Source organism: Halichoerus grypus, chromosome 7 (assembly GCF_964656455.1).
Source record: "Halichoerus grypus chromosome 7, mHalGry1.hap1.1, whole genome shotgun sequence".
In the NCBI taxonomy this organism is placed as follows: Eukaryota; Metazoa; Chordata; class Mammalia; order Carnivora; family Phocidae; genus Halichoerus; species Halichoerus grypus.
This window is the reverse complement of record NC_135718.1, coordinates 147,082,694-147,102,849: the sequence shown is the minus strand read 5'-3', so window position 1 is coordinate 147,102,849 and position 20,156 is coordinate 147,082,694. Positions and strand designations below refer to the sequence as shown.

Sequence of the window (20,156 nt, the reverse complement as noted above, 5' to 3'; positions counted from 1 at the left end):
TGCCTGTTGGGGGATATGAATTTAAGGGAAGGAAAAAAGTGACACAGAGGAACTAAATCATTTCTAGACACCAACACCTAAGTCAAACATCACAACACATTATCAGAATTACTGTTTTACTCATGTGTTTCATTAGAGCTGGAAATCCACCCTGGACACACTTAAGACCCACTTAGGACAAGTCAGTTGTATGTTTTTAGATTTTGTAATAACGACTGACTGTCTATTCAGCAGTGCTCCAAGAGGAGCTACGGCTCTCAGGCAAAAGACTTAGACTCCAAGAGAGCCAAGCAAAAAAATGCAAATCCATTCACTGAGTCAATCAACAGACACTCACTGAGTGCTCACCCTGCAGGCACTGTGCCAGGCTCTGGGGTACAAAGGTGAGGTCTAAAAATGCACTCTTAAGGAGTTCACAGTAAAATGGAAGAGAAGGTCATCTCAGCAAGCCCACAGAGGATGCTAAACCAAATGCCCAAATCATTGCAGTAGCACCAAAGTTGGGTAGAAAGTCCCAGATCATGGTTTTGAACTTGACCGTAAGTAAGGAACGGGCCATCTTCCTGTGAAACTGGAAAATCCGTACAGCCGGGGACTGTCTGCTTTGTCTTCCCCGTGTCCGACGTGGTCCTGGCACGAGGTAGGGAGTTGGTGTGCCCGAATGGCTGAAGAAACGAACGTGTGCATCCCTGTCCTCAGTCTTGTCCCAAGGTCACATTGGCTTCTCACCACCACCACCTCCATGTCTCCCAGGGCTCGGGCAGATTACCGAGAAGCCGCTGCTTAGTGCTCTGTATTCATCAAAGAAATCGTCAATACATATGACTACGTCGTCCAATTAGCAGAAATTGTGAGTGCCCATGGGCACAGCTCAACCTTCTAGGCGCTGTGAAGGGAGACAGAAAACCTAGAAGATCTCTCTTTCCTCAAAAATGCACACTCTCATTGAAGAGTGGGGACGTGCACAAAAATTAAGAACACTTACAAGTAAACTCACAGCCAGTGCTGAGTATGCATGTGTTTAGGTGTCCAGCAGAGGCACCTGGGAACTCTCTGGGAATTTAAGAGAGTTTCCACTGACTTCTATAGGGTCTATGTGAATTTCGAATCATACTGTCTCCCCAGAGTGACAGCAATTCTCAAACTAAACCAAAGGTAGGATTTCTTTCTCTATTCAAGGCCTTTGGGACAGAAGGAATGATCAATAAAGCATAAAACACAACATAGCCTGAGTTAGGTTCCTTCTAAATTTACCAGCTTTTCAATTCACTAAGCAAATATTTATTGAGCACAGGAGGTGGGCAGAGGCTCGGGTCAAGGGCAGTAAGGGATGCAGAAAAGACAAGACAGCCGGCAGCTCCTTGCTTTGAAGTCCAAGTCACCAGGAATTTTTAAAAATTAATTTGTACGAAGGAAGAAAACACACATGCGATGGGAGAAGCTCTCTCTCTTCCTCGCCCACTTTTTACACAAGGCTAAGACAAGACACCTAGAACTTGTGCCCAGTATTTTGCTTTGTTTCAGTGTCGCACCGTGGTCCTCAGCCCTGGTTGTACACCTGGGAGCTTTAGGGGGAAAAAAACAAAAAACAAACGGATGCCAGGGCTCCACATCCAGAAATTGAGTCAAGAGGTCTGAGGGCCATTGGTACTGCTATTTCTCTAGGTTTACCAGGGAATGCTAATATGCAGCCAGGGCTAAGAATCACCAGTTTGGCAGGAAAAACATTGCTTTGGAGTCCCATGGAGCTAGGACCGTCTCCCAGTCTGCCCTTACCAACGGCATGACTTCAAAGAAGTTACTTATCTTCATCCACCCTCAGTTTCTTGTAAAATGAGCCTAGTAAGACCTAGTATACAGAGTCACTGGGAGGATTAGATGACAGAACGCTGGAAAATCCCCACCATAGTGCCCGGCACACAGTAGCGGTTCCGTAAATTCTGGCTCTTATCATTCCAATAAAATCTGGTTAATCAAGACAAGACTTTTGAGTGTTTCTTATCAGCCAACACTCTACTCTGTTCTAGGAATTCTGCAGTAAATGAGCCCACATTCACCAAAGGGGTTAAATGATTCCATTTCTTGGCGGGGGGTGGGGGGGTCAGAAAACGAATGTTGTCATGATATTAGGTTATCATTACTTCAGGTGTGGGACATATTTAGATGTGTACTGATTTTTAAGAAATAGGTTGAGGGAGTTTCTGTTGGTGTAAATTTTAGGTGACAACTTTTCTCGAGCGCCTTGGTGAAACAGATGTCACCACTTAGATCCTCCCAAAACGGAAACATTTTAGGTCAGATGACCCTGGAGAAAGAACCCTCTGGCTGACCAAGGCTCTGTCTCCCAAATCCTCAGACCGACAAAAAAGGATATGGGAATAAGGAGGAGGCCCCCACTCCCCTTCCCCTCCCACTGCCAGGTCCCGTGGGGCCAGTTCGCCACCTGCCGCCTGGGGAGGTCACAGGAGGCGAGTACTGTTAATGCTGGTAGCAGCACCCTCTGGAGAAGGCTTCCGTGGCGCTACAACAACCCCATGAGGTCATTCTAGTTTCCAGATGAGGGAACTGGGCCTTAGAGCGGTTTATTCGTGTGTTCCTTCAGAAATACTACGGCGATGCAGAAAGGAGGAAGACAGCAGCTACTGCCTCAATGCGACTGGCCATTGATGAGGTTAGAAGTCAGTGGGGATTGTTTAGGAAGGAAAGGTCCCAAACAACTGAGATTAGACTAGAAGGAAGACTACTTGAAGAAGGTGGCATCTGAGCTAGGGCTTCATAGCCTTCAAAAGTGGGTAAGACTCGGATGGGCTGGTGATGGGCTAAGGGCTCAGAGAGCAAAGGTCCCTGAGGGAAGCCTGGGGGCTCGTGTAGGGTGTGGATGGGTGGGAGGCGCCTCATAAGGAGAGTGGATTGAATCTTGAGAAGCAATTAAGAGCAGCCACTGGAGGTTTTCGGCTGAGGAATACTGCTCTGCCTCAGGGAAGGAAATGAGGCAGCCGCTCGAGGAAAACCCGGAGGGAGACACTGAGGCTGTCGATCTGCCCGGTCGCAGGTTAGGTGCCTTCCCAGGCTAACAGGCTGGAGGTAGGCCACTGGGCTCCCAGCTCATTCCTCCTTTACCACAAGACCTGTCTTGCGTGGCAGGAGACGCTCAAGACCCCCTGCCCTAGTAGCTTCCTGGCCCACCCCTGTGGTGAGGAGCCCACTCTCTCCCAGGTGGGAGCCAGGAGCCCCCCTCCACCCCTTCTCCTCATGGGTCAGGGGCAGCAGCAGGATGGAAGGGCTGGGACAGAAGGGTTGATACTCCCTTCTCCATTGGCCTCTTTGCTGGCTTGGGGTTTGCGTGGGCTCCGTGCAAAGACAGATGGGATAGAAGGAAGCTGCCAGGGTGCAAACCCATTAGCTGCGTGGCCTGGAGTCCCCTTGGCCGGCTGTCTTGTTCCATTAGAAGCAGCTCTGCAGAAGTGAGCACTTTCAGAGTGGGGATTCACCAGGCGGCTGGCCACTCTCTGAGAACAGGGCGAAAACACACTTGACTGGCCTGGCTTCCATTTGCAGCCTCTCAGCCAGGGACCAAACGCTTCCTGGATGCCCTGGAGCCATCATGGAACATCAAGTCCCGCATTTCTGAGCTGCTTTCAGCCAAAATTATTCCACTAAATGCAGATACGTGGCCCGCCTGCCAGGCCTCAGGCAGGCACTCCTTTTCCAGGGAGTGGACTCTGTAGAGTGGGGCTCCTTTAATCCAGTGAGGGTCCTTGTCGTGAGCAGTAAGGAGCCTAGACCTCCCAACCGGGGAGAGAGAAGCCCCAGGTTCTGGTGGACCTGCCGTGTGATCTTGACCAGGTTACTGCATCAGAGACTCGGTTTCCTCGTCTACAGGCTCGATCAGTGATTTTTCCAACTCAGGGTGTGCGTGTGGCTGGGCGGCGGGGAGGGCGAACGAGAAGCCTTCGGATCTCCTGCCCCGAGTTCACCCAGACCTGTTTGTATCGGCCACGCTCATCAGCCTTCCAAACATGCTTTCTCTTGGAGAAAAGACTTTACGGCTTAACTTTTTAAAATTATTAAACAAGATGATCTTTAAGGTCTGTTCCAGCTCTAACACTTGTAACTTTTATTAAGTATTCTCTATAAAAATCTGCAAGGATAGTAATTTGGTTATCAATCACTACCTGGGCAGGAATTATCAGGGACAGAACCCACGTCAGGCAGCTGGGTTCAGGAGGGGAGAAAGAGGTGGGGGCATTCCAAGGACACGCAGGGCTTGCTTCCGAGTCCAGACAACAGGCATCACACACACAACACACACACACAGTCATGAAAATGGGGTCTAGACACTTTTGTCTGAAAGCCCCATATATATCTTCCCAGTTATATATTTGGTATTTCTGGAAATTGCTCCCTCCACTTAGATACTCCCCAGAGCAGAGACTGATTCTTACAATTTTTTTTTTTATCTCCAGTGCCTGGTTCAATGAATGCTTATTGAAATGAACTTCTCTCGAGCCTCTCAGCAAGAGTGCACCAGAATCAACAAGCACATGGGGGTAGAGTATAAATCACCGAGGTGCGTATTATCACCTAGGTATAATAATAATAATAATATCACTACCTTACTGCCATAGAGTACTTAAGAAGTGATTTTTCAAATCCAGAGCTCCTTTCATATTCATAAATATCACTGTAGGGTAGCCAGGGAAAAGTGTGTTACCCCAAAATAGAGAAAAGGGAACTGAGATACATGTAAGCCTCAGTGGTTTGCAAAAGGTTATGGAGTCCGCCCCGCCTCCATAGTATTGGGTTCAGTTCTCTTTACTCCTCAAGAATGAAAATCCAACAAGAGCAAAAAAGAGAGAAGCTCAAACACCAGAATGACAAGAGCAGGGAAGGGGAGACAGAGCCCGCTGCTCCCACACCACAGCTCCCCCTTCCCCTCACCCCGAAACTGTACTTACCCTAGACCCGGGTCACAGGAGGAGCATGTTTCCAGCACGAGTCCCCCTCTGACCCATCCTGGGCGAGGAAGACAGGATGCATAGAGACCTTCTATCCAGATGGTTCAGAGCCCAGCTCACCGCAGCTAACACCTAGGGTCCTAGATGCCCTGTGTCATCTGGTTAATTGGGCAAAATGTTTCTGCCGGGTGGTTCCAGAGCCCGAGCCCACAACACTGCTCAGTGTCCGGGGCTGCTGAGCTTCCCCAGAGCTTGGCAAGCTTAATATAGCTCCCAGAGTGAAACTTGGCCTCGGCCTCTGCACACAGCCCAGTTGGCCAGGACCAAAGCTTTCAGCTGACCTTTCAACCCCAATCCCTCTGTACAGACATATGGTCCAGGAATAGCGGCCCTGCCACTCGCACAGCTAGGAAGCTGAATTTATTGGCTAGGTTTGGCTCAATCAGACCGGAGCATGGCTGCTAAAAGCAGCCTTGAAGGATGGTGCCTTGCCCACTCCCCACCCACAAGCCCTGTCACTGTCTATCACCTCACCCTGTCTTATTGCTTCATAGATAGAACGATTGCTGTTTGAACCATCTCGTTCCTTCCTTTGCTGTTCGTCCATCTTGCCTGCGACAGGGTCACTGCCATGGAAATAAAGACTTCAGCCACCTTATTCAGTGCTTACCCCCAGAACCTAGGACAGCGGCAAGTTCCGCTAGATACATAGCAGGCCCTCCTAAATAGTTAATATGAGTGAACATGAGCGCCCTTGCAAGAGTTTACTTTCAGCCCAGAACTTCAACGTTTCCTTCTGTCCCTAGCCCACGGGCTATGACCTGCCTTCCTGGAGTCCATTCACACGAAAGAACAAGGATAAACAAACCTCTTCAGGGTCTCACATTTTGAAGAGTACATGTCACCAGCCCTGCTGATTACAGTAGGTGAGAGTGGTATAAATATGTGGCCATCTGGTCCCACTCCTTTGAGTGGTCACACACTCTCATGGAACACACATGTGGGATGTTCAGAGGTCCCGTTCTTCTGCTCCCTTCAGTTCTGCCCTCGTGCCTACCACAGCCCCCACACGCTTCCTTGCAATTTACCTGCATGATGTGCCACGCCCCCTGAGAGACTCCTTAGGAGCCCCGATTAGTCATCTTTAATCCTTGGCAGCCAGCCGAAGATCTTGGGGTCATGGACTGAGTCAGCACACACCACGGCAGCAGGTGAATGCAGCGTCATGAACACAGAGTAGGGGTCAGGACGCCTGGGCTCGAACCCTGGCTCTACTGCCAATTGGCTGTGTGCGGTGGGACATGTCACTTGAGCTCACCGAGCCCTGCTACTTCACTCCGTGGGATGAGAATGATGTAGACAGTAGCGGTTCTCCAGTGGGCTTTTACCAGCTTCACAAGGGCCAAAATATGGGATAGGGGAGAAATGTATACTCTGAAGATCCTACGAGTGAAATCATCAGATTACAAACTGGGGTTAAAAGGGCCGGCCCAATGTGACCCATCTGCTTGACCTGCACATGCTTCAAATTTTTATATTTGGCTTCAAGGGAAGGGGGCAGCTCCCTGCAGACACCACCAGCCCTGCTGATATATGTCCACCTCACTCATCCACCTCTGCTGCCTGCCTGGCCCCGGCTTCCACAGTCCCACACTCGATGACCGCCCCCAAGGTCTTCTCCAGATTCTCGGATCCCTCGATCGATAGATTTCTGAATCCCTTACTGGCTCTAAAGTTCTGTGACTCCACATGGCTTTGCTTTCAGACCCTGTGCACAGGAAGCCTCTTGAAAGGGATGGTCTAGGGATGGTCTCAGAAATCCTCCCTGTAGTAGGAAGAAATATTGACACAACGGGAGTCCTGGCTCTTCTCCAAAACTATAAATTCCAAGGAAACTTCAGAATCTACTAATTCTGCCTCCAGATGTGCTGACAGTTGGGGCAGGATGGTGTTGGCCCAAAAATGAGATGCCCATAAGTGAGAGAGGAGAATGTGGTAGATGGTATTACTGTTCCTAATTTTTCACAACCTTTGCCTTGTGTCTCCATAATACTTCCCACTAAAACAGGCACTGCCTATTTCTCTGCCCTGCCCATGTTGGGGTGAGCCACACTGCTTGCTTAGGCTGATGGGATACTGGTGGGCATGACGCCAGCTGATTTGGTTTTGATTTTGCCCTCCTGCGTGACACCACGAGGAAAGCGCGCCCGGAGTAGCTGTTGCTCCTTTCGTGTGGGACTCGAGGGGCAGCCCTGCACCCAGCCTGCAGCCTCGCCCAGCTCCCCCACCATCTGAAGCAGAGCCATCCCTGCCAACACAAATTTGCGAGTAAGGGGGAAAAAATGTGTGTTTTTGTAGACCACGACAACTTGGGGATTGTTACACAGCATCATTACATCAAGAGCTGACCACCACAGGAAAGGAAGGTGGGCGGCCTCACTGCGACATTGCCAGGGGAAGCAAAAGGCAACCGGCCACCCGAGGGCTCCTCAGAGCAGCAGTGCAGTGTCCCCCATGCACACACCTCCTCCCTCCCCTCTGTGTGCAGCAGGCGCACTAGGAATTAGGGGAGGATCCCTTCCTGAGTTTCCATTCTTTCCCTCTATCTCAGAGACAACGGGCCATGTTCTAGATCGATCCATGTGCCACACCTGCCCATTTCCCCCCTCTGCGATAAGCTCCTGGAGAGCAGAGACCGCGTTCTGATCATTTCCGCATCGCCCTCAGCATGTACTTCATTGACTTGATAAACACTCATTATAGAATCGAGAACAGAGCGGGGTCTGTCCCCAGGATGACAAACAGCCCTCAGAAACAGTGAAATCTCTGCCAGGGCTGAACCACACTAAACCACAGGGGTGGCCTCTGGGCCACAGTCTCCCGGCCCATGAGGCCTGGTCGGTTCTCTGGGGCTGCCGGGCCTGCGCACACGCTTAACGAAGGCCCTGCAGGGGGCACGTCCCGTCAGCAGGCACACGTGAAGCACCTGCCAAGTGCACGCTCGGCTCCAGGAGCAGCCTGGGAAAACCTGTGCAAGATGGCCGGGAAGTCCCGCGAGAGAAGGGCACCTACCTGGGGAGCTGGGCGGGACGACCAGATGGAAGTCTCGCTAGAGGAAGGGCACCTACCTGGGAGCTGGGCGGGACGACCAGATGGAAGTCTCGCGAGAGGAAGGGCACCTACCTGGGAGCTGGGCGGGGCGACCAGATTGATTCCTGGGGGCGCTGCTAACGCTCCCGACGGCGGGCCCATGGCAGATGTGATGACTCGATATGGAGAGCCCAGGGCGTTGAGGGGGGGCCCCACTGCACTCAGAGTCCGTGGGGCACTCACGGGGGTGTCCGTGTAGCTGGGGTGGCTGTCCATTGGCTTCCCTGTGGACAGGGCTGCCGATGGGCTCATGGACGTGGAGCCGGAGTGGCCAGGGGAGCCTGTAAGGAGAAGAACATAGATGAGGGGAGACTGGGGGGGGCACAGGGATGGCCCCTGTGAGAACAGAGCCGCCCCCGCTCCCCCGCCTGTGTCCTGTACCCTGCCGCTCGTGCTCAAACCCCACACTGAGCTGCTAGAATAAAGGCAAGGGAAGAACAGGCAGGGCGAGGGCCTGCTCTCGGACAGAACACGCATCAGTGTTTTAGTTGTCTGCTGCCCGCCTGGAACCTACCTTGGACTGGGTCACATCAACAGCTAGGGCCACAAAGGGCATAGCCCACGAGCCTTCCACCCCCACCCCCGCCCGGGCCTAGGGGACTGGCCTGGGCCAGCCAGACAGGGAAGGGGAGTCAAGTCCAAACCCACATGAGGAGGTGAACTGAGCAGGTGCCTGAGCTGCTCCGGAACGTCCTGTCTCACACTCCTATTGCTCTGAGAGCTGGGGCAGGGCTGAGCCTGCAAGTCAGGAGAAATTCATTCACTCACATGCAGTGAACATTTACTAAGATGCAGGTACAGTTCCAGGTGCTGGGGATTCGGAACCCAAGAGAACACAGTTCTGGCTGTCAGGGGTCACATTTCACCATGGCAAGGGGGGCAGGGGGCGGGCAGAGGCTCTAGTCATACCCTTGGCCGCCCGTATCTTTTGCAGCTTCGTGCCCATTAAGGTCTTTGCCCTGCCTATCTCCACAGCATGGGGTTTTATCAGAACTCAGGAAGAAGACTCAGGGTGGCTGGGCATGGCTTACTGGCCACAAAGGCCCAGGAAAGCAAGTGCAGACAGGCCTGCCCAGGCCGTTCCTACCTGCAGGCACAGGGAGCTGTGGTCACAAGTGTCCACAGAACAGGCCCTGGGCACATGATCGTCTGGTACCATTTCTCCCGGGTAAGTTAACTCCAAGTTCCCTTATGGTGAGCTGCAGCTCAAGATGACAGAGAGGGGCGCCTGGGTGGCTCAGTTGGTTAAGCAATTGCCTTCGGCTCAGGTCATGATTCTGGAGTTCCGGGATCGAGTCCCACATCGGGCTCCCTGCTCAGCGGGGGGTCTGCTTCTCCCTCTGACCCTTCCCCTCTCATGCTGCCTCCCATTCTCTCTCTCAGATAAATAAATAAAATCTTTAAAAAAAAAAAAAAAAAGATGACAGGGAAGGAGGGTGTCCCACTGTCCTCTCAAGAGCCCATCATGGAACATTCTCTCCAGAAGAGAGAAGCTATAAACCTCAGGATCCGTAGCAGCAAAGCAGAAACTAGAAAAGCAACAGGGCAGCCTACCCTGAATCACAGCGCTGCTTCCCCGCGTGGTTCCCTGTTCATTCAAGGAGCAGCTCTTGAGTACCTGCTACATGCGGGGTGCTGTCCAAACCCTTGGGAGACCTCAGGGGTCACTAAGTGTAGTGTTAGGAGCAGGATACAAGGAGGGATGTGCTCCCTTCGAATGCTGGGGAGGGGCAACAGCACATCAGAAGTGTAACTGTGGAGCTATTCTTTTTTTATTACTGAGATAATAATGGACACGCAACATTATATTAGTTTCGGTGTGCAACATAATGATTCGTTATTTGTATATATCGCAAAATGATCACCACAAATAAGACTAGTTAACATCCGTCACCATGCACAATTAGAAATTTCTTTTCTTGTAATGAGAACTTTTAAGATCCACTCCCAGCAAATACAAGACAGTGTTTTTAACTATGGTCACCATGCTATAATTACATTCCCAGGACTTACTTATTTTATGACTACAAGTTTGTACCTTTTGACTCCCTTCACACATTTCTCCCACCCCGATCCCTGCCTCTGGCAACCACCAATCTGTTCTCTGAATCTATGAGCTCAAGGTGGTGGTATTATTATTATTATTATTATTATTATTATTATTATTATATTCCACATAAGTGAGATCACACACTATTTTTCTTTCCCTGTCTGACTTAGTTCACTTAGCACAATCCCCCAAGGTCCATCGTGTTGTCACAAATGACAAGATTTCATTCTTTCTTATGGCAGAATAACATTGCATCTCATACATATCTGTTAGCCATCCATTAATGGACACTTAGTTGCTTGCACAGCTTGGCTATTGTAAATAATGCTGCAGTGAACATGAGGGTGCATATATTTTTTTGAGTTAGTGTTTTATAACTAATATTTCCCTGTGCAACTACTCTTTTTTTAAAAGATTTATTTATGGGGTGCTGGGTGGCTCAGTCGGTTAACGGTCTGCCTTCAGCTCAGGTCATGATCCCGGGGTCCTGGGATTAAGTCCCACGTCAGGCTCCCTGCTCAGTGGGGAGTCTGCTTCTCTCTCTCTCCCGCTGCCGCTCCCCCCACTCATGCTCTCTCTCGCTCGCGCACTCTCTCTCTTGCCTCATTCTCTCTCTCTCAAATAAATTTGAGAGAGAGAGAATGTGGCAAGAGGAGGGGCAAAGGGAGAGAGAGAATCTAAGCAGACTCCTGCTGAGCATGGCTCATAACCTGAGCCAAAATCAGGAGTCAGACACTTAACCGACTGAGCCACCCAGGTGCCCTCTCTATGCAACTACTCTTAAACATAAATATTCCACTAGAAAAATGTCAACCTAGAGTTTCTCTTGAGCTTCTGCTAACATGGTTAAGGTCTCCCCATGGACAGAAAAGTCACTGCCACGGTCAAGGAAAGTCTGACCCTCCATCATTCTACCCAGGGAGTTTCCATCCATCAGGAACAATGGTCTTACAAACAGATAAATCCCAGTCACCTGTTCTAAGTAGCACAACTGAAGATGCACCACATTCTGTGGGTCCGCACAGGAGTGCCCAAGGGGTCACATGGGCAGCTTGGACTCTTATCCGGTGTCCTGATCAGCATTAGGCAAATTCCATACATCAACTCATTTCATCCTGACAGTAAGCCTGTGAGGATCACTTTAGCTTTTTACAGATGAGAAAACTTATGCTCAGCTTCACCCCCATGCTGCTCCCTGTTCTGGGATGATTTGCTCTCCCCTCCATTTCTAGCAAGTTCGTATTCATCCTTCAAGGTCTAACTCAAGTGTCACCTCCTCCAGGAAGCCTTCCCTGGTGTTCCTGGTCTGGTTTGATGCCCTTTTCCATTTTCTAACAACAGCCTGTGCTTTGCTCATATCTTAGCACTTATTATACTGTGTCGCCATATTTATTTATTTCCCTGTCTTTTCCATTAAACTGGGAGAGGGAGACAAGCGTCCGTTTTTGCTTCCCCGCCCCCAGCAGGGTCCCTGGTGCTGCCCAGGTGTTCAGTGACAGAGCTTAGATTCCAACTGTCAATGTGAAGCCCACACTCTCCCCTGTGTGTGCTGTCAAGGACAGCGAGGATGATTTGGAGAGCCATCACCTCACAAAGTACAAGATGACTCAATTATGAAGGGATCTCAAGCTGAAAGTTTATCTGAAGGAGAGAGAAAAGGGCAGCTTCCAAGAACACGAGCCAGAAAAACCAAAAATCTTCCCAGATGGCCACTGATTGGAAAGAACAATTTTAGACTCTTCTGAGGCCCTGGAAGGCTGTGACATTTAAAGAGGCCAATGTATATCTTGAGCCTGTTCCTAAGATAACATGTGACAGGTGAGCTGGGAGCCAGCCCGCCCTGATGGGTGAGGAGCTGTGCTCTCCCCGCTGGGACGGCCCCACAGCCCAGCCACCTGAAGGAAATCTCTGTGCCCTTCCGGTTTCAGCTCTCCAGAGACAAACCAAAGGACCCCGCTACACTCCTTTTTATTCTGCTTTACGTGGATCTCAGAGAGCCCCTGTCTTTCCCTTCTGTACCCTGACAGCAGGCCCAGAGCGTGGGACAGACAGGGACGAGATGTCACTTCACACATTCATCAACCCCAGAGTTCCCAAGGTGTGGACCTGTAACACAGTGCTAAGGGACATTTTAGGTGGTATTTTAAGTGGCAAACTTTAAATATATATATTAATAGTTCTATAATTATTTTTACTGTTTCCTTCTATTTATAGCAAGTGACAGCTTCTATTTTTGCATAAGATTATCTTTCTAAAAATAGCTATTTAAGTTTTCAAAAAGAGAGTAGGGGAGCCTAGGTGGCTCAGTTGGTTGAGCGTCTGACTCTTGGTTTCGGCTCAGGTCATGATCTCCAGGTCATGAGATGGAGCCCTGCATTGAGCTCCATGCTCAGGGAACTCTGCTTGAGATTCTCTCTCTCCCTCTCCTTCTGCTCCTCCCTCTGCTCACACTCTCACTCTCTCTCTAAATAGATAAATCTTAAAAAAAAAAAAAAAAAAAAGAGTAAAGTGACCTAGGACAAAGTCTAAGTACAAGGATACTCCATATGCAGAACACATGGGAATAACGTGTAAAGGGATGATGTGTAGGAGAAACACTGACCTGCACAAAAACATAGGAACGTGGGCTTTGGGGAACTCACAAGTTGTTCCAAGAATAAAATAAGATAATGTGAGGGTGACTGAAATGAAAAGTACGCTGTTTTTATTAATAATAATAATAATAATAATAATGAGGACAATCAGAATATGCCTTGGCTGCTCAGTGAGGAGCAGGATATGGCTGAGACAGACTGAAACAGAGTTAAAGCTTGGTTTGCAATGGCCTTAAAATATGGTTTGCTTCTGCTGAGTCAGTGATCCAGAAGAGGTGGGCTACTTTATAACCATATTTACAAAAATAATAATAAAATTCAAAAAGACAGATATATCTTACAGGATTGCAGTTTGGTCCTGTGCCTCTCCCATGACCCAGTGGTTCTTAGACATGAATGCTTTGCTTTTAGAAAAGGTGAGAAGCCGTGCCTTAAGGACAGACGTGTTTCTCCATGGGAAATTAACCCGTCCTGGACACCTGAGCCAAGCTGTCCATGGCGCTTTCATCGGCCTCCCTCCCTCTCTCCTCTTTTTCTCAAGCCACATGGGAACCACAGCCAGGACCAAAAGCCACCACACGTTTTCCAGAAACCCGGCTTCTAGCCCAGATCCAAAGTCAAGGTTTCCTCTAATGCTTCCTTCCCTCTTGTCCCTTCGGCCCCATCCTCCCTGGCCCCCCCACCCCAGCAGCCTTGCTCTCTCCCTGACCCTACCCCCTCTTAATCCTCTTTAGCCACCTGGAGCCAGCCTGTGCCCACTGCCAGACACCTGGGAAACGCACAAACCCTCTACTCCGCGGAGTTGATGCTCTTTGCTCAGGCAATGATTTGTTTAAATAAAAACTAACTCATCTGATGGGAAAGGGCTAGTGGGCTTTCTCAGGAGCTTCTTCAATTCTCTTCTGGCAACATACTTAAGGAAAGTCATATTTCTGGGCCTCATTCTGCCCAGGGGTCTCCAAGACCCCTCCCACTGCTGCTTCATGAACACAGAGTAGGATACAGCCCAGGGGCATCTCAAAGAAGCAGTGCAGGTCACAGCCATCTGGCACGGTCTGAGTCTGGACCACTTTCCGAGGGGCCCCCCGTCATCGGCAACTGGAGCGTGGTAGACCTTCGGGCTCTTTGGGATTCCAAACTGCAGTTTGCGATGCTGAGTGTCACCAGCAATCAAAGCTATTTGGGAATCTGCAGGGCGCATACACTATCATGATTCCTAAAGTCTGCGTGTGCCTCCTGGTGATGGGGCGTCCTAGCAGAATACAAGACGCTGAAGCCACAAAGTCTTAGGTTGGATTCGAGGCTCCGCCTCCTTCCAATCACATAAAGTTGAGCAAGGAACTTGACCCCTCTGAACTGCAGTTCCACACCCAAAGTGGAGACACACACACTTACAGTGGACTGCTGATGAGAGCACCTGAGAGCAGAGGCCCCGGGGTAGCAACTGCACTAAATGACTATCCTGTAAACGTTGTGAGGGAGGGACTGTGTCTGGCTTGAATGCCATTGTAGAAGATCATGGACATCAAGGGCTGAGCCCAAGCCAGGCCATTAGTAAATGCTCTATTAAGGATAGTCATTGCCATACACTGGTACGGGCATCCCAGTTGGTGATAATATTGAGTTTTCTGAATCGGCTAGTAAATAGCCACTGCTCTGAGCCCGGAGCACCCCTCCGTCATCCCAGCCACTCCACCCTTCCCCTAGGATCGCCCAGATCTCCCCATAATCCAGGCTGGCACAAAGAGGTCCTCCACGTGACTTCCAGTCTGACCGTCTGCTGTCCTACTGGTTGTCACATACTTTTCATTTCTATCCCTTGCTATTAACCATTCCCATTATGGTACCCAGCACTGAGCCTGGAACGTAGCAGATGCTCAAAAGATACTTGACAACAGGATGGGAGCAGTGGTGGGATCATTTTTTGTTAATTAATGTGTATAACTATAGAGAGTTCATCGGTACAAATTACTTGCATCAGAACTCTCTGTCCCTGGTGTTTACCAAAACGAAAATCTCTGACTAACGAATTACGCGCGCGTGCGTGCGTGTGCGTGTGTGTGTGTGTGTGTGTGTGGAGGGGGGCTTGTTGAGAAAGAGAAGCCCGGGTACTCAGAACTACAGAATTCTTACCAAAGTGAGGAAGTTGCCTAGCAACCTCCTCCTCAGCCAATGAAAGGAAAATGTCAAGCATGAGTCTTCCTGACTGGCCAGACAAGGGAGCCAACGGCTCAGTGTTTCCACCCCTTTGAGGCTGCGCCAGGGCGTTCGCTGGCCCACTAACATGCCTCTCCTGCACGGAGTGGAAACTTGTAAGGAATCTTGATCCTGGCTAATACCCATCCCCAGGGAAGGGGACAGAGGTAAAGATGTGCTCTTTCTGAGAGTCAGGACTCTCCATCTGAAGGCAAGGGAGCATCGCACGGCCCAGTCCCATTCAACTCTCTCCCACTGGGGCACAATCACACGCCCAAGCCTGTCTCCTTGTCTCCAGTTGGGGGACGTGGTGCATGAGCCCCAGAATCATAGAGTAGTCAGACACCTGGCTTGTTCTTCCTTTAAAAAAAAAAAAAAAAGATTTATTATTTATTATTTGAGAGAGAGACAGAGAACATGGGGGAGGGGCAGAGGCAGAGGGAGAGAATCTCCAGCAGACTCCCCACTGAGCACGGAGCCCTATCTCAGGACCCTGAGATCATGACCTGAGCCGAAATCAAGAGTCGGTCACTTAACCGACTGAGCCACCCAGGCGCCCCCTGGCTTGTTCTTCCTAGTCTAAGGGAAACTTACACATCCTTTCCCCTCTCCCCTGGCTCAGAACACACAGGCAGGCTGCAGAGCCAGGTAGGCAGAGGCCTGCCACAGGAAGGCACTTGAACTGACACTTTAATCGTCACCTCCCTTGATGACTAACAACAACAACAAAAGATAACACTCATTGAGCAACTGCCATGGGCCAGACATGGCTCTCAACACTTTACATATATTGACACACTTCATACCTACAAGCCCCGTTAAGTTTGGTACGCTTACCTCTGCTATACAAGTGTAAAAGCTGGGGGACGGAGAAATTAAATACACTGCCCAAGGGAACATGACCAGAAAATTACACAAGTGGCATCTGAATGGAGGGAGGAAAGCAGCAGATCCGGGTTTTAGCCCCAGCCCCACCACGAGCTTCACTGCTCTGGGGCTCCTCCCAGCAGCCGCACAGGACGGCTCTCCCTGCCTTCCCCAATCCAACTAGATGCCTCCCTCTAGACTTTGACCCTGGCACTTTCTTAGTTTTTGGTGTTTTTCTAAAGATTTTATTTTTTTTTTAAGTAATCTCTACACCCAGCATAGGGCTCGAACTCACAACCCGGAGATCAGGAGTCACATGCTCTAGGGACTGAGCCAGCCAGATGCCCCTGACCCTGGCACTTTCTGACTAGGACACTCCCCATGCTGACTCTGGCCCCTCCCAGTTCCCAGCTGGCTGGGGCCCCATTCCCGGGAGTCCCAGCTCCGCCTGACCTTTCCCTCTCCCTTCTCCAGTAGAAGGGGCACTCGGATGCCAGCGGTTTGCTAGTCCACGTTTCTGATATTTGAGTCACGATCGGCATGTTCAAAAGCACCCGCACAGAAGCCTCAGAGCTTCACGGCCACCCTGACGTGGACAGGAGGGTATTGCACAAGCACAGAGCTCCACAGTTTAGCAGGTGCCAACCCCAAGGTGAGAGGTGCCAAACTCCCGGGCAGTGAGGAGCAGAAGCAGAAGCCACATATTCTCTGCTCTCAAAGCGTTTTCTGGCTTTCTCAATGGGGAAAATAAAGGAACGGGACAGAAGTGGACAGTGTGTGGGAGAAGGGGCTCAGCGGCCACGGCCCCTCAGCACCAAGGGAGGATGCAAAGATCAGCAGCTGACCGGTTGCACGCAGCTGGCCAGCCTTTCAGAGCCTCACAGGGCCGCTCCGGCTTCCTGCAGGCCCCCGAAGGAGGGCTTAGGGCTGTTCCGGGTGGGGGATGGGGTTGCTTCTCCCGGTGCTTGGGGGAGGGGGAGAGCACAGTGGCATCCCTTCTTCCTTCCCCCTCCCCGCCCCTCCATGCTCCCATCCCCCCAGCCCCTTCCATCCCACCTCCCCTAAAATCTGCAATGATGGAGGTAGTGAAAAGCAGGCAAAGATTGATAATCAGCCTCATTATTACCAGCATTATATATAATTATAGCAAAACCTTACTCATTTCGATCAATTGAGAGAAAAAATCAGTCTAAATTCATGACAAGTTGGCAGATTACTTTTAAATTACAATTTTATTACTTCTAAGTAACACACGTGAAGAGTTTGTGTTTCGAGTACCACAAGCTAATGGTTATTAAGCGGAGATTTTATAAAATCTGCTTTAAAAGAGTCTTTTGTAATTAACACTCCGTTAATATGCTAATGATGCTCCTACCAGGCTTTTTAAATTGCTTCAAAACAGATGTAACTTAAACAGGGCAACACTTCTACAATCTTATTTGCTCGACAAATGTTTTTTTTTTTTTTGGTCATTTTTTTCTTTTTGGGGAAGGAGCAAATACAAACTAGTTCATACCATGACCAATTTAATCACCTTTCCATATCAGTTAGGTCATAAATTAATAAGGCCATATTGCTTGGGGTTAGAAACCATACTTTCAGGACTTGAGGAATTACCTCATTTTAGAGAAAAGAAAATAATCCCAGAGAGTTTGCACGACTTGCTGAAGGCTACAGGGTCAGGACAAAAACACTGGGTCTTCTGGCTCCCAGATTCAAGGTCATTCCACCCTCTACATACCGTCTCACACTCACAAAACTCTTCATAACGATACGCTATTTATTTCTATGTTTTTATTTCATATATTATATATATTTCATATATTTATTTCGTATATCATATATACGCTATTTATTTCCATGTGTTTATTGGTTCAGCCAGTCAAAAAATATTTGTTGAGTGCCTACTATGTGCCAGACCCCAGTCTAGGCACTCGGGAGAGAGCAGTCCCTCCTGGGGGCCAGCGCCTAGTTCATAGAAGCTTCAAACTGACTCAGAGCGGTCAGTAGGGCAGAAATTATCCCCATTAGATCGATTTAGAAAAACAGGTTCAGAATGATAAAGTGAGCTTTTTCAGAACTTGCTGTGAACGATTATAGACCTAGAATCTGAGTTGAGTCTAGCACAATTTCTGGTAACCTTTCTGCATGTAATTAATGACATCTTGCTTGCATACCACCTTTCCTACCCAGGACCAAATTATCAACCTTGATGGTACAGGTGGATATTATGCTGTGTCTAACTCATAAGAGGTACGCCAGGATCCTGGAGCAGGGGCTCACTAACAAGGAACACTGTCTGTCCCTTTAAACCAGCTCCGTATACTGGCAGACCATGTACCCGTTGGTCCGCCAAGACAATGCCGATGAGTGTTTCAGGCATTGGCTGAGGGTGCCCCCACCTCACCCCTTGTTCCCCAAGTCCTTGAACATCCATCTTGTCCACATCCAGCTCTTGAACCCATGACCTCAATCCCGTTTTCTGTCTCTCTGGACTTCTTGTTCAGATATGCTCGCCCTGACCTCTAAATATGGACAGTCTTCTAAAGACTGCAATCATCCTAAAATACAGTGAACAACATCCCTCATGCAATGTTATCATTAGGTAATGCACACAGGATCATTTGTTCTCAGCTTCTAAATACCTAAATTCCTGGGACCCATTTACTTAGCCTCAGGCCCAAGAAACATTTCTAGAAATAATTCATCTCCAAATGTTAGGCAGATGCAGACTGCAGAGCTTGTAACAAGTTTATCATTCCTTCAGGACAGGGGATGGGTCCTAGTTCTCGGGGTCCTGCACAACACTTGCACAAGCCAGATACTTAGCCAATGTGTGCTGAACAACCAACCTGGCATTCCCAGAAGAGTCTAGAATATTCTCTCCCTGCTGATGATCTCTACCCTTTGCTCTGCTCCCCTCATCGCTGGGGCTGAGAAATCACAGGTACCATGAGCCCCCAGCTGTCCAAGAGACTGCTCCCCCATGACACTAGTGACCAGCAAAGGAGAGGAAGGAGACGCCGAGGCACAGACATGAAAACCAGGCCAACCAGCCTAGAAGAAACATCCCAACATATGTGTTAAGCACTTTCTTGGCCGCTCCTCTGACTTCTTGTAAACGCTTTCTGAATTAAAGATCACAAGCTTTTTCATTTTTTAAGTTCAGATGTTGGATTCTGAAATCCCATCAGGAATTTGAGCTTGATTTCGAACCTAGACATTTCCTGTCTCCCTCCCCCTCTCTCAATCACAGTGTTTAATAAAGGCAGCAGGGGGCTCCAGGTTGTTCAGTGACTCATCAAAGTCACTGGCCCTGGGCCAGAGTCTCCTGAAAATTGGAGGGGTTGGAGGTCCCAGGTCCCAGCTCTCGTTCTGCCAGATCTCAGGAGTGCCTGCCCTAGAATGATTTGTTAAAACAGAACTTCCTGGAACAGGCGCAGAATCCATGTCTCACTTTGCTTTGTCAGCATCTCCTGGTGAGCCGCCGTCTGATGCTTTAAGAACAGGCACACCTCCCCTAAGAAAAATCTATGCACAAAATTCTAGCTGAATTTAGAACTATAGTCTCCAAATGTTCTGAAATGGGAAGGGAGATCTTTTACCGTGTGTTTACAATTGTCCAGGCTTTATTTTATGAAATCCCGACACTGTAGAAGGTTAACACTGACCCTGTGTGGTGAGTAGTATTGAGTTATTTTACCAAAGGGGGGGTGGTCTGGGGAACCAGGTCTGAAGACCACAAGCAGCTGCAGGTCCTGGGCAAGCCACACCTGCTTCCCCAAGTGTCCTCACCTGTAACTAAGGGGTCACCCCCATGACCCGCAGTCCCCTCAGTCTAGCTCTGAAGACTCAGCTCTGTGGCAGGGAAGCCAGGGAAGAGGCTGTTCAGAGCCAGGGATGGGCACCACTGCAACCTGGAGAACACTCAGAAACTTCTCCGGAACGACCCCCTAGGGGTCCGCAAACATACGGGGACACTGAGCATCCCTATGCCTTAGTTTCTGCTATTTTAGTTACGGCTATTCTCACCCCACGACAGGATTCAGATTGGAGCAGTTGCAACGGGAGGCCCTAGAGCCAGCCAAGACTCAAAGGTTTACTCTCTGGTTCTTCAGAGAGAAAGTTTACCGATTCCCACCCTAGAACGTAAAATCGGGCTCCGTGTATTAGAATAAAGTGGGGTCCATCTGGAGAAATTTTTGATTTTTGTTTTCTCAGTACCTTTGAGTGCCCTGCCCCCGACCCCCAGTCATTTTATTCATTTGCTGCAATTACACACATCCAAAAAATGCATTATGATCCCTAAGAAAGTTGTGACGAGCACAGAGATTATGTTAG

The 20,156-nt window shown here is 49.5% G+C and overlaps 2 protein-coding genes across 3 annotated transcripts in view; one reads left to right on the top strand and one right to left on the bottom strand.

The window, feature by feature from the left end:
- The window catches only part of RXRG (retinoid X receptor gamma), a 43,472-nt gene that overhangs the window by 18,431 nt on the left and 4,885 nt on the right, over positions 1-20,156 (bottom strand). The window contains exon 2 of one of the 2 annotated variants that reach the window (XM_036113587.2): positions 8,142-8,389. In XM_036113587.2, coding sequence (XP_035969480.1) covers positions 8,142-8,389 — 248 coding nt within the window. Of the gene's footprint in view, positions 1-4,958; positions 5,219-8,141; positions 8,390-20,156 lie in introns of those variants that run through there. The other variant, XM_036113588.2, reaches the window with a different exon arrangement.
- Positions 13,020-20,156, top strand: part of MGST3 (microsomal glutathione S-transferase 3) — a 203,524-nt gene continuing 196,387 nt past the window's right edge. Inside the window, exon 1 of the mRNA XM_078078416.1 lies at positions 13,020-13,027. The gene's annotated coding sequence lies outside the window, so the exon portion shown is untranslated. The remainder of the gene's footprint in view (positions 13,028-20,156) is intronic.